The 11,259-nt window shown below is 52.1% G+C and overlaps 1 protein-coding gene across 3 annotated transcripts in view; it reads right to left on the bottom strand.

The window, feature by feature from the left end:
• Positions 1–1,335: 1,335 nt before the first annotated feature.
• LOC140428312 (pleckstrin homology domain-containing family G member 4B-like) overlaps positions 1,336–11,259 on the bottom strand; it is a 263,637-nt gene continuing 253,713 nt past the window's right edge. For all 3 annotated transcript variants that reach the window (XM_072514651.1, XM_072514650.1, XM_072514649.1), the window contains one exon: positions 1,336–2,072. Coding sequence is in view for 1 of the 3 variants with exons in the window: in XM_072514650.1 (XP_072370751.1) it covers positions 2,067–2,072 (6 nt within the window). In the remaining 2 variants the exon portion in view is untranslated. The remainder of the gene's footprint in view (positions 2,073–11,259) is intronic.

Genomic DNA, 11,259 nt, shown 5'->3' with positions numbered 1-11,259 from the left:
GAACCAAAGCAGTAAACCAATGCCATTCCAACAGAGAATTCTGCCCAAGCGGTGCAATGTAACTAGGGAGTCAATTAATCATGCCAAGCTTAGGCAAGCTGTGAAAGATGGTGACAAGAGCGAGGCAAACATTGCTTTGGCTGCACATTCACTAGAGTTTAATTACAACTAGTTTTGAATGGAGGTTAAGGGGTACCATCAAACTGTTTTGTCGCGCCTGACTCGGTGACGCGACGAGACCGTTAAATCTCGCGAGAGGCCTCACGCGAGACTTACAACGCTCAGAACGCCTCCCGATATCTAACTGGATCCCACGAGATGTCGCGATCTGGATCCAGATTTACATATTTTAGTGAGCCATTAGGCTCATTTAAATAAGTTGGCACCTGATTGCCCCGAATCACAGGAACGACGCCCATTTCTGGGAGAGCTCGCCATGGTGCTGTTCAGCATTGGTCCGCACAAAGGTGGACCAGGCCAGACAGTACCCGGGGGGGGGGCGGTTCCCAGGCTATCAAAGGCCCCGGGTGTTTGGGGATGGCAGGGTGGTACCCTGGCACTTCCACTGGCAACTGGGCATCTTAGCACTGCCAGCCTGGCACCTTGGCACTTCCAGGGTGCCAGGTTGGCAGTGTCAAGGTGCCTGGATGTCAGATTGCACGTGCTAGGGTTCGGGTCTGGGGGTTCCATGCCTTAAAGAGGTGGGGTGATGGGGGCTTGAGGACTCACTAAAAGGTAAGTTGGGGGGGGGGGGTCCAGAGGCCACGGTGGGAAGCACAAAGGGGTGAGGGGGGGCGGTGAGAGATTGGGGCGGCATTTAAAAGTGGCATCAACCTCTTCCTGTACCGAGGAGCTCAGCATGTCAGTGCGGGAAATTAGGTTAAAAAAAAAGAATCCCGTACGATATTGGGGTTGTTCTCTGCTCTGCAGGCGCTGAGAAATACCCCAATATTCACGCCGAAAACCTGACTCCGTTTTTTGGGCATTAAACCGCACCCAAGATCAACCGGCAGTCAGCTCAACTGTTTTCGGGAAATGTTTAAACAGTTTGAAAATTAAATTTCCGTTTCTTTGATATTAAAGATTGAGCACCATTTCAGTACCACTTGGTGAAATCTCCAGTGTATTCCTGCAGTCACAAATGCATTGAGCTCTATCTTGACTGGTCAACAATCCACGGAGGCAGCTATATAACTCAGGTCTGCTAATTCTGTATCGCTCGATAGCAGGCACGTGTGGTAGAAGTGGGGCACAAATTAAAAGTTTTTTATTTAAGAATGAAGCCCATGTTAGAATAGTGTTAAATAAACTGGGGCCAAAAGATCATCAACATCATGAAAATCCATGGTTCTTTTTAATATTGTAAACATGTAAAAATAAGAAGCATAAGTATTGGCAACTTAACTGACACTTGTCTGGATATTACAACAATTCTGTGATTAAAGCTAACAGGTATGCAATAGAAGGCAATAGTAAATATACAAAGTAATATTAATTCATCTGTTTAATGGGTATTAAAATATATTTATATATGATTCAATAGTTAAATGAAAATGTTACAGTGCCCTTTCTCTTTAGACCTGTTCTTAGTGCTATTTTTTCCAAAGTCAAATTTCCCTGGATGAATGTCCCTCCTGTACTTGATGGATCTTCCTCTTTTGCTGGGACTTGCGATCCTGGACCTCATTGAGCTGACACTGGAGGTGCAAAATGTGACTAAATGTTGCGTTACAGGGTCACATCCTGTGAAAGGGGTGCCAGAAACCCCTCGCATTTTGACACAGGGAGAAGCGTTCCCTCTTTGATGCAATGACCTTGGGAAGTACCACGGCCAAGGCTGATGTCCCAACCACCTGAGAAAAGTGAGGCTTTTATTTTAGAATTCTGCTCCGCAGCAGCATCTGTTTTCCAGAAAGAACAACAATCTGTCAGGGCAAAGCCCAGATGGCACAGCAACCTCCTGCAAATCTGTCCCTTGTCGCAGCTTGAAATGGAATTACATTTCAGAGTTCAGCAGCAGTTGGAATACCAACAACCAGCCTGTTTCCCCAGCGATTCATTGATTCTCAGGCCTAGGAAAATAACAAGATTAAAATTATATACTAGCACTTTATAATTTGACAATGGCACATTCCACAAAGCTCTCCTTTTAACTAAATCGAGCATTCCTAAAATAATGTGGTGCAGGAGCTGGTATGCTTATAGATACATGACACAGACACATGCCGCTCCCGCCTCCCCCCACCCCCATACACACACACACAACACACAACTTTCCCGTTGTGTGCCGGTTCATTGACCAGTCTCCCACCACAAGGCGAAGAATCAATGCAACAAGATTGCTGTCATACATCCAACTGGGCGGCACGGTATCACAGTGGTTAGCACAGCACCAGGATCCCAAGTTCGATTCCCGCTTGGGTCACTGTCTGTGCGGAGTTTGCATGTTCTCTTTGTGTCTGCGTGGGCTTCCTCTAGGTGCTCTGGTTTCCTCCCACAAGTCCCAAAAGACGTGGGGCGGGATTCTCCGACCCCTAGTGGGCCGGAAAATCGCCGGGGGTGAATCCCTCCCCACCGCCCCGACGCCGGCTGCCGGATCCTCCAGTGCCGGTTTTTCGGCAGTGGCGGGAATTGCGTCGTCCCGGTCGGGGGCCGTGGCCCCTCCCGGCGATTCGCCGCTCCGCGATGGGCAGAGTGGCCGCCCGTTTTCAGCCAGTCCCGCCGCTGTAAATCAAACAAGGTCCTTACCGGCGGGACCTGGCTCTGCGGGCTGCGTCCTCGGGGGGGGGGGGGGGGCGCGCGGTGGGGATCTGGCCCTGGGGGGAGCCCCCACGGTGACCTGGCCCGCGATCGGGGCCCACCGATCTGCAGGCGGGCCTGTGCCGTGGGGGTACGCTTTCCCTCCACGCCATGTAATGGTCCGCCATGGCTGGTGCGGAAAAGAACCCCCCTGCGCATGCGCTGGGATCACGCCATGCGCCAACTCGCGCCAGCCGGCGCCCTTTGGCGCCGGTTGGCGCAGCACAAACCCCGCCTGCGCCCGCATAGCCCCTGAAGGTGCGGAGGATTCCGCACCTTCCGGGCGGCCCGACGCCGGAGTGTTTCACGCCACTCCTCGGATAGCGGAGAATCCCGGCCGTGCTATTAGGTTATTTGGACATTGTGAATTCTCCCTTTGTGTACCCGAACAGGTGCCGGAATGTGGTGACTAGGGGCTTTTCACAGTAAATTCATTGCAGTTACTTGTGACAATAATAAAGATTATTATTATTATACTTGAATCCAATGCTGTCATAGCTTTCCCTTTGACAATGAATGAATTTCCACTGATATCCAAACAGATTATTCAGTTTGAATGCAGGATTGTTGGACTAGACAGGTGGTCATGTACCCATGCTGGCTGCTTTGTCCCCGAATCCCAGTAAATATTTGCTTTTCAGACATGTAATCACTTCCCTTTTGAAGGTTGCTGCTGAACATGCTTCCTTTTCAAGCTATTCCAGATCGCAGAGTGAAGAATCTCCATTTTTCTTCCTGGCTTTTTTAACCAACTGTTTCAACTTTATTGTGGTGGTCGTTCTTCCTGCCAATTTGTCCCCATCTATCAAAACCCCTCATAATTTTGAATGGTTCTCATCAATTCTCCCCTTAACCTTCTTTGTCGTGACAATCGCATCTTCTTTAGTCTTTCCACACAACTGGGGCGTCATTCTCCGACCCCCCGCCGGGTCGGAGAATCGCCGGGGGCTGGCGTGAATCCCGCCCCCGCCGGTTGCCGAAGTCTCCGGCACCGGAGATTAGGCGGGTGCGGGAATCGCGGCGCGCCGGTTGGCGGGCCCCCCCGCACGATTCTCCGGCCCGGATGGGCCGAAGTCTCGCCGATAAATTGCCTGTCCCGTCGGCGTGGATTAAACCACCATTTGAACGGCGGGACAAGGCAGCGTGGGCGGGCTCCGGGGTTCTGGGGGGGGGCGCGGGGCGATCTGGCCCCAGGGGATGCCCCCACGGTGGCCTGGCCCGCAATCTGGGCCCACCGATCCGCGGGCGGGCCTGTGCCGTGGGGGCACTCTTTCCCTTCCGCCGCCGCCACGGTCTCCACCATGGCGGAGGAAGAAGAAACTCCCTCCACTGCGCATGCATGGGAAACTGTCAGCGGCCGCTGACGCTTCCGCGCATGCGCCGCCCGGAGATGTCATTTCCGCGCCAGCTGGCGGGGCAACAAAGGCCGTTTCCGCCAGCTAGCGGGGCGGAAATTCCTCCGGCGCCCGCCTAGCCCCTCAATGTTGGGGCTCAGCCCCCAAAGATGCGGAGCATTCCGCACCTTTGGGGCGGCGCGATGCCCGTCTGATTGGCGCCGTTTTGGGCGCCAGTCGGCGGACATCGCGCCGTTTCGGGAGAATTTCGCCCCTGATCTTTGGAAGTCTGAGATGAGTGAGCAACAAGGTGATGATAGGTTACTGTGTGCATGGCGAGAGTGTTATATTCCTCCTATATCGCCCATTTGTCAAAATGGAAGAATAAAGATCTTTTGCAACCATTTTAACCTATAGGTTGAGGGAAGATAGCAGACTGGTGCTGCATCTTTGCTGCCATTTTTTCCACATGTGGTGATGCTGTCCATGATTTTTACTTGGCAGCAATGGAAGTGAGTGACTGGCAAATTAACAATTCCCTCTCACTCATCTCTCAGGACAGGGTTCATATTCACCCCATCAACGCGGGCGAAATTAGAGTATGCAGTACAATGATAGAGGACACAAGGCATATCCTTATCAGTCACTTATACTTCAAAATGGCCTACTCAGTGATCAGTTCCAAATTTTTAAATCTAAGGTTGGTGAGAAAGGGATTTGTCATAATATACACCAGTATATCATGGTGCAGACACACACTGATGGACACACAGAGGGAGCAATCAACACACACAACACCGCAGCCAATCACCAGTTAGAGCACACGCACTATAAAGACAGGGGGCATCAGAGTTCCCACTCATTCGAGTAGCAGCTAGCTAGGAGGACAGAGCTCAAAGCCTGCAACACAGACATTCACCATGTGCTAAGTGCATCGACTGGTTAGGACAAGGCAAAGATCTTTAGTTAAAGCTAGTATCGTATTAACCCTCAGAGTGTGTTAAACAGTTAATGATTCAATAAAATAGTGTTGCACTATTTCAAGTGTTGGTGACCTGTATGTGTTCCACGGATCCAGAACACCCAACACATCATGATACCAGGAGTTGAGGGATATTAGCACTTCTTAGACCTACCTGCAAGTGATCTGCCTTCCGCCAGCATTCCGTCATCCGGCAACATGGACAACTTCAGCCCACCCCTGCCGCTCCGCTCCGCATCTCCGGCAACCTAGGGGCCAACTGGATGATATTCAAACAGCGCTTCCAGCTCTTCCTTGAGGCCACAGACAGGGAGGACACCGAGGATGCCAGGAAGATTGCTCTCCTCCTCGCCACAGCAGGAGACCATGCCATCCACATTTTCAATTCTCTCACCTTTGCGGATGATGAAGATAAAACAAAGTTCAAGATGGTCCTCCTCAAGTTTGACACTCACTGCAGCGTAGAGGTGAATGAAAGTTTTGAGCGCTACGTGTTCCAGCAGCGTTTGCAGGGTAAGGATGAACCTTTCCAATCCTTTCTCACGCACCTCCGCATCCTAGCGCAGTCTTGCAGCTATGGGTCCACCTCCAACTCCATGATACGCGACCAGATCGTTTTTGGTGTTCAGTCGGACCCCCTACGACAGCAGCTCCTCAAAGTAAGGCAGCTCACCCGAGCGACCGTCATTGAGACCTGTGTTTTACACGAAAATGCCACGAGTCGGTACTCCCACATCCAAGCAGCTGAAACGGCGCGGCAAGGTCCCCAAGTGATTGAGCAACTCCAGGGCCTCAGCCTGGATGAGGGCGGTCATTTCGCGCGCTTTTCGTGGACTCTCGCGCTTGTGCGCACCAAACAAGGGGACGGCGATGTTGAAGAACGCAATGCGCAGGCGCGCACCACGCACGACCGCACCGCGCATGCGCAATGGCGCAGCGAATGTGATGACGCTACGACGTGCGGCAACTGTGGCTCCGCCCATTTAAAACAGCAATGCCCAGCCAAATCTCGACAATGCTTACGATGTGGCAGACTTGGCCACTATGCTGCCTTCTGCTCAGCCTGCCAATTCATATCGCTTCAGCCAGCCTCGCAGGAATGTCCGGGCAATTCAACCCACGGTCACTGAGTCCGATGCGGACCTCCCACACAGCAGTGACACCGAGAACCCGAAGGCGCCTTTTCGAGTCGGTGTCGTGACAAAAAACAGGCTGTCCCCGAAGCAAAGACACAGCCGCTGTCGGTCCAGACGATGAGTGGTGTGCCACCCTGACGGTCAACGGGTCCCAAACACGATTCCGCCTGGACATTGGTGCCTCCGCCAATCTCATGGCGCAGTCTGACTTCCAAAGCCTTTGTGTCAAACCAGCCATCCTTCTATCTGCCTGCCAGCTATTGGATTATAATGGCAATGTCATTCCTGCTAGTGGCTCGTGCCAACTTGACATGACGCACAGGTGACGCAAAGCCACCTTCCTTTTGAGATCGTGGGCTCCTCGAAAGACTCCCTACTTGGCACGCAGGCATGCAAGCTGTTGAACCAAGTTCAGAGAGTTCACTCTCTCTCTCCTGATGACACGTCTGCCTTTCAGGACACTGACTTCAGGGCGCAACCCGACGCCATCATCGACCAGCACCACGACGTCTTCGAAGGCATATACCTACAAGATCTCACTGAAACAGAACGCCATGCCTGTGGTGCACGCACCTTGCAGGGTCCCAGCACCCCTTAAGGACTGCCTCAAGCAGCAGCTGCAGGACCTCCAGGACCAAGGAGTTAGCTGCAGAGGCACGGAACCAACCGACTGGGTCAGCTCCATGGTATGTGTAAAAAAGCCTTCCGGCTAGCTGAGAATTTGCATTGATCCCAATGATCTGAATCGCAATATCATGAGGGAGCATTATCCAATTCCCAAGCGCGAAGAGATCACATGCGAGATGGCTCGCGCCAAGCACTTCACCAAACTCGACGCCTCGAAAGGATTCTGGCAAATCCAGCTCGACAAATCCAGCAGGAAACTGTGCACATTCAACACCCCCTTTGGCAGATATTGTTACAACAGGATGCTGTTGGGGGTCGTATCTGCTTCAGAAGTGTTCCATAGGATCATGGAACAAATGGTGGAAGGCATTGAAGGTGTTCGCGTCTATGTCGACGACATAATCATTTGGTCCACCACCCCGCAGGAGCATGTCAGTCGCCTCCAGCGCGTGTTCAAACGCATATGTGAGCAGGGCCTACGCCTCAACAGGGCCAAATGCTCTTTTGGCCAGACGGAACTCAAGTTCCTTGGGGACCATATCTCCCAGTTGGGTGTGCGGCCGGATGCGGACAAGGTGGCTGCTATCACAGCCATGAAAACGCCAGAGGACAAGAAGGCGGTCCTCCGGTTTCTGGGCATGGTCAACTTTTTAGGGAAGTTCATCCCTAACCTCACCTCTCATACCACGGCTCTCAGGAACCTGGTCAGGAAGACGACAGACTTCCAATGGCTCCCTGCCCACGAGCGCGAATGGAGAGAACTCAAAACCAAACTCACCACCGCCCCAGTCTTAGCTTTCTTTGATCCAGCAAAAGAGACCAAAATTTCGACCGATGCCAGCCAATCTGGCATTGGGGCAGTGCTCCTGCAATGAGATGAGGCCTCATCATGGGCCCCCGTTGATGACCATGACCTCCATGGAACAGTGCTATGCGCAGATAGAAAAGGAGTGCCTGGGCCTTCTGACCGGTGTGGTTAAGTTTCACGATTATGTATACGGACTTCCTCAATTCACAGTCGAGACCGACCATCGCCCGCTGGTCAATATAATACAGAAAGACATGAACGACATGACGCCTCGCCTCCAGCGTATTCTTCTTAAGCTCCGGCGATACGACTTCCAGCTGGTATACACCCCAGGCAAAGATCTCATCATTGCCAACGCTCTCTCTGGGGCAGTCAACACTCCGTGTGACCCAGCGGGTTTGTCTGCCAGGTTGACGCCCATGTGGCCTTCGTGGCCTCCAATCTACCTGCCACGGATGAACGCCTCGTCCAAGTTCGCCGCGAGACGGCGGCTGACTCTTTGCTACAGCGTGTCATGCGCCACCTAACAGACAGGTGGCTCAAGGGCCAATGCCCTCAGTTCTATAACATCAGAGATGATCTGGCGGTAGTGGACGGGGTTCTCCTGAAACTGGACCGCATTGTCATCCCGCATAGCATGCGCCAGCTCGCCTGGAACAGCAATACGAGGGCCACCTTGGCATGGAAACGTGCCGCCGACGGGCCCGAGAGGCAGTGTATTGGCCCGGTATTAATGACGACATAGCCAATACAGTGCTCAACTGCCCCACTTGTCAGCGCTTCCAGCCGGCCCAACCACGTGAGACCCTGCAGCCCCATGAGTTAGTCACGTCACCTTGGACCAAGGTGGGCATTGACCTGTTCCACGCGTTGGGCAGGGACTATGTCCTGATTGTCGACGACTTTTCAAATTACCCAGAGGTGATACGGTTGCACGACATCACATCGTCTGCAGTCTTCCGTGCCTGTAAGGACACCTTTGCTCGACACGGCATCCCCCTCACGGTGATGTCAGACAATGGCCCCTGCTTTACAAGCCAGGAATGGTCCAACTTTGCCAGGCGGTACAATTTTGCACATGTGACATCCAGTCCCCTGTACCCCTAATCCAACGGCAAAGCGGAGAAGGGCGTCCACATAGTCAAACAGCTCCTCTGCAAGGCTGCCGATGCTGGGTCCGATTTCTACCGCGCCTTGCTGGCCTATCGCTCTGCCCCACTGTCCACTGGGCTGTCGCCAGCCCAGCTGCTCATGAGTCTCACCCTGAGGACGAAGGTGCCATCCATTCATGTCCCAGACCTCAACCACATTCCGGTCCTTCGCCGGATGCAGCTGTCTCGTGCACAGCACAAGGCGGCTCATGACTCCCGTGCAGCTGATCTCCCTGCTCTGGCTCCAGATGACAACGTCTGCATCCATCTTCCGGATGGTGGCTGGTCTGCAACCGCTGTGGTCCTTCGGCAGGTGGCCCCCCGCTCGTTCCTGGTTCGTCTACGGATGGCTCCATTCTGCGCCGCAATCGACGTGCCTTCGTCTCGTTCCGCGCTCGCTACGTGATCCTCCACTGTCGCCTCGCCCTCCTGCTGACCCTGCCCTGGACTGTGCAGAGATCCCGGTCACTCTGCATCCTCCTCACTCTGGCGCAGTCCAGCCTGCTCCTCAGGCGGCAGCTCCTGACCCAATCTTGAGGCGGTCAACCAGAATTCGTCGCCCACCTCAGAGACTTATTTTGAGAAATTTGTGGACTTATGGACTTTCTGATTTGTTCTGTTCTTCCGTTTAATCGTTTACGTGGTTTGTATATAGTGTTCATCTCGTTATTCTTGTGACATACTGTTTTTCTGCCCATGAAAATAGCTTAGTTCTCATGTACATAGTCCTGTAAATATTTCGCACACATGTAGTCAGGGACATTCTCACAATACACTATTTATTGCCACACAGGTACATTTTTTTATAAAAGGGGGATGTCATAATATACACCAGCATATCATGGTGCAGACACACACTGCTGGACACACAGTGGGACCAATCAACACACACAACACCGCAGCCAATCACCAGTTAGAGCACACGCACTATAAAGACAGGGGGCATCAGAGCTCCCGCTCATTCGAGTTGCAGCTAGCTAGGAGGACAGAGCTCACAGCCTGCAACACAGACATTCACCATGTGCTGAGTGCATCGACTGGTTAGGACAAGGCAAAGGTCTTTAGTTAAAGCTAGTATCGTATTAACCCACAGTCAGAGTGTGTTAAACAGTTAATGATTCAAGAAAATAGTGTTGCATTATTTCAAGTGTTGGTGACCTGTATGTGTTCCACGGATCCAGAACACCCAACACATCAGGATTGATGGATTTGTCTAATTTTCTACCTATTTGAAAAAAACAGGGACTGGGGAGTACAGGAGATCGAAGGAACTCTTATAAATCCAGGACTGTCCACCCGGGTGGAACATTGTGCCCCGAGGTATAACTCAGGACAACATTTGTTCAAATGATATATAGCTCTATTTGCTTTCCAAAGTATATTCCGCAGGAACACATTGGAACTCATCATATATCAAAGGATACAAAATATAGCAGAAGCAAATAATCGTCTTTCGAAAATGTTTTGAACATAGGGCATATTAAAGGGTTATTACCCCATGAGGCTGGAGCCTGTATTATCTTTTCAGAGACTGTCAATCAGTGCTATTACCCTGTATTGCATTATAACAGTCCGATCAGTGCTATTATTCATGTGTCCATACAATGGCAATTAAATGACAAGGCAAAGCATTGTAAGAGATACTCAACATGCTTGGTGAACTGCTGGAATATTTGAACAATGACATTTTATTTCACGCAAAATGTACTGCCTGATTGATATGTAGCAAGGTGTAACAGCTCGAATACGACACGTTATGTTACTAGTGTGCATTTAGTTGTTGAAGGTGCTGTGTTCCTTTAATGACAATTGTTCCAGGATGGGGAAATTGCCTTGTCGTATTGCTAACTCTGACCTGGAGACTAAGCTAGTGTGATTAAATTATCAGCAAATTCAATATAACATGAATATATTGTTAAAACAGACTGGGTTGGATTCTCCCATTCCCTCGCTGCGTGTTTCATGGTGGCGTGCCGTTCACTGTTGACGGGATTCACTACTCCTGCCGCTTGTCAATGGGATTCCCCATTGAAGTCACCCCAGGCCACCAGGAAACCTGAGGGCGGGGGGGGGTGGGGGAAGGGGGAGGTGGGAAGAGGTGGCGGAATTCTCTGTTAATAGGCTATGTCCCCACGTCCGCGGGAAAATGGGCGCAAATCACTCTGGACTTTCCTGGAGAAAGTCCAGAGTGATTCTCCTATCTGGCGGGGGCTAGCAGAGCCCGGTAGTGCTCCTCGCAGCTCCGGCTGCTGCACTTCCAGTCGTGGGTCCGCGCTTCTGCGCGGCGGCGGCCCCGGGCAACATGGCGGACCCACACCGCTGCCCGGCCCCGACAATATAGGCACCCCGAGATCGCGCATGCCCGCCAATCGGTGACCCCCGATCGCGCGCCTGGCCATCCTGGAGGCTGCCACCCCTCCCT

This window comes from Scyliorhinus torazame, chromosome 8, assembly GCF_047496885.1.
Source record: "Scyliorhinus torazame isolate Kashiwa2021f chromosome 8, sScyTor2.1, whole genome shotgun sequence".
In the NCBI taxonomy this organism is placed as follows: Eukaryota; Metazoa; Chordata; class Chondrichthyes; order Carcharhiniformes; family Scyliorhinidae; genus Scyliorhinus; species Scyliorhinus torazame.
This window is presented reverse-complemented; position numbering and strand designations above follow the sequence as displayed.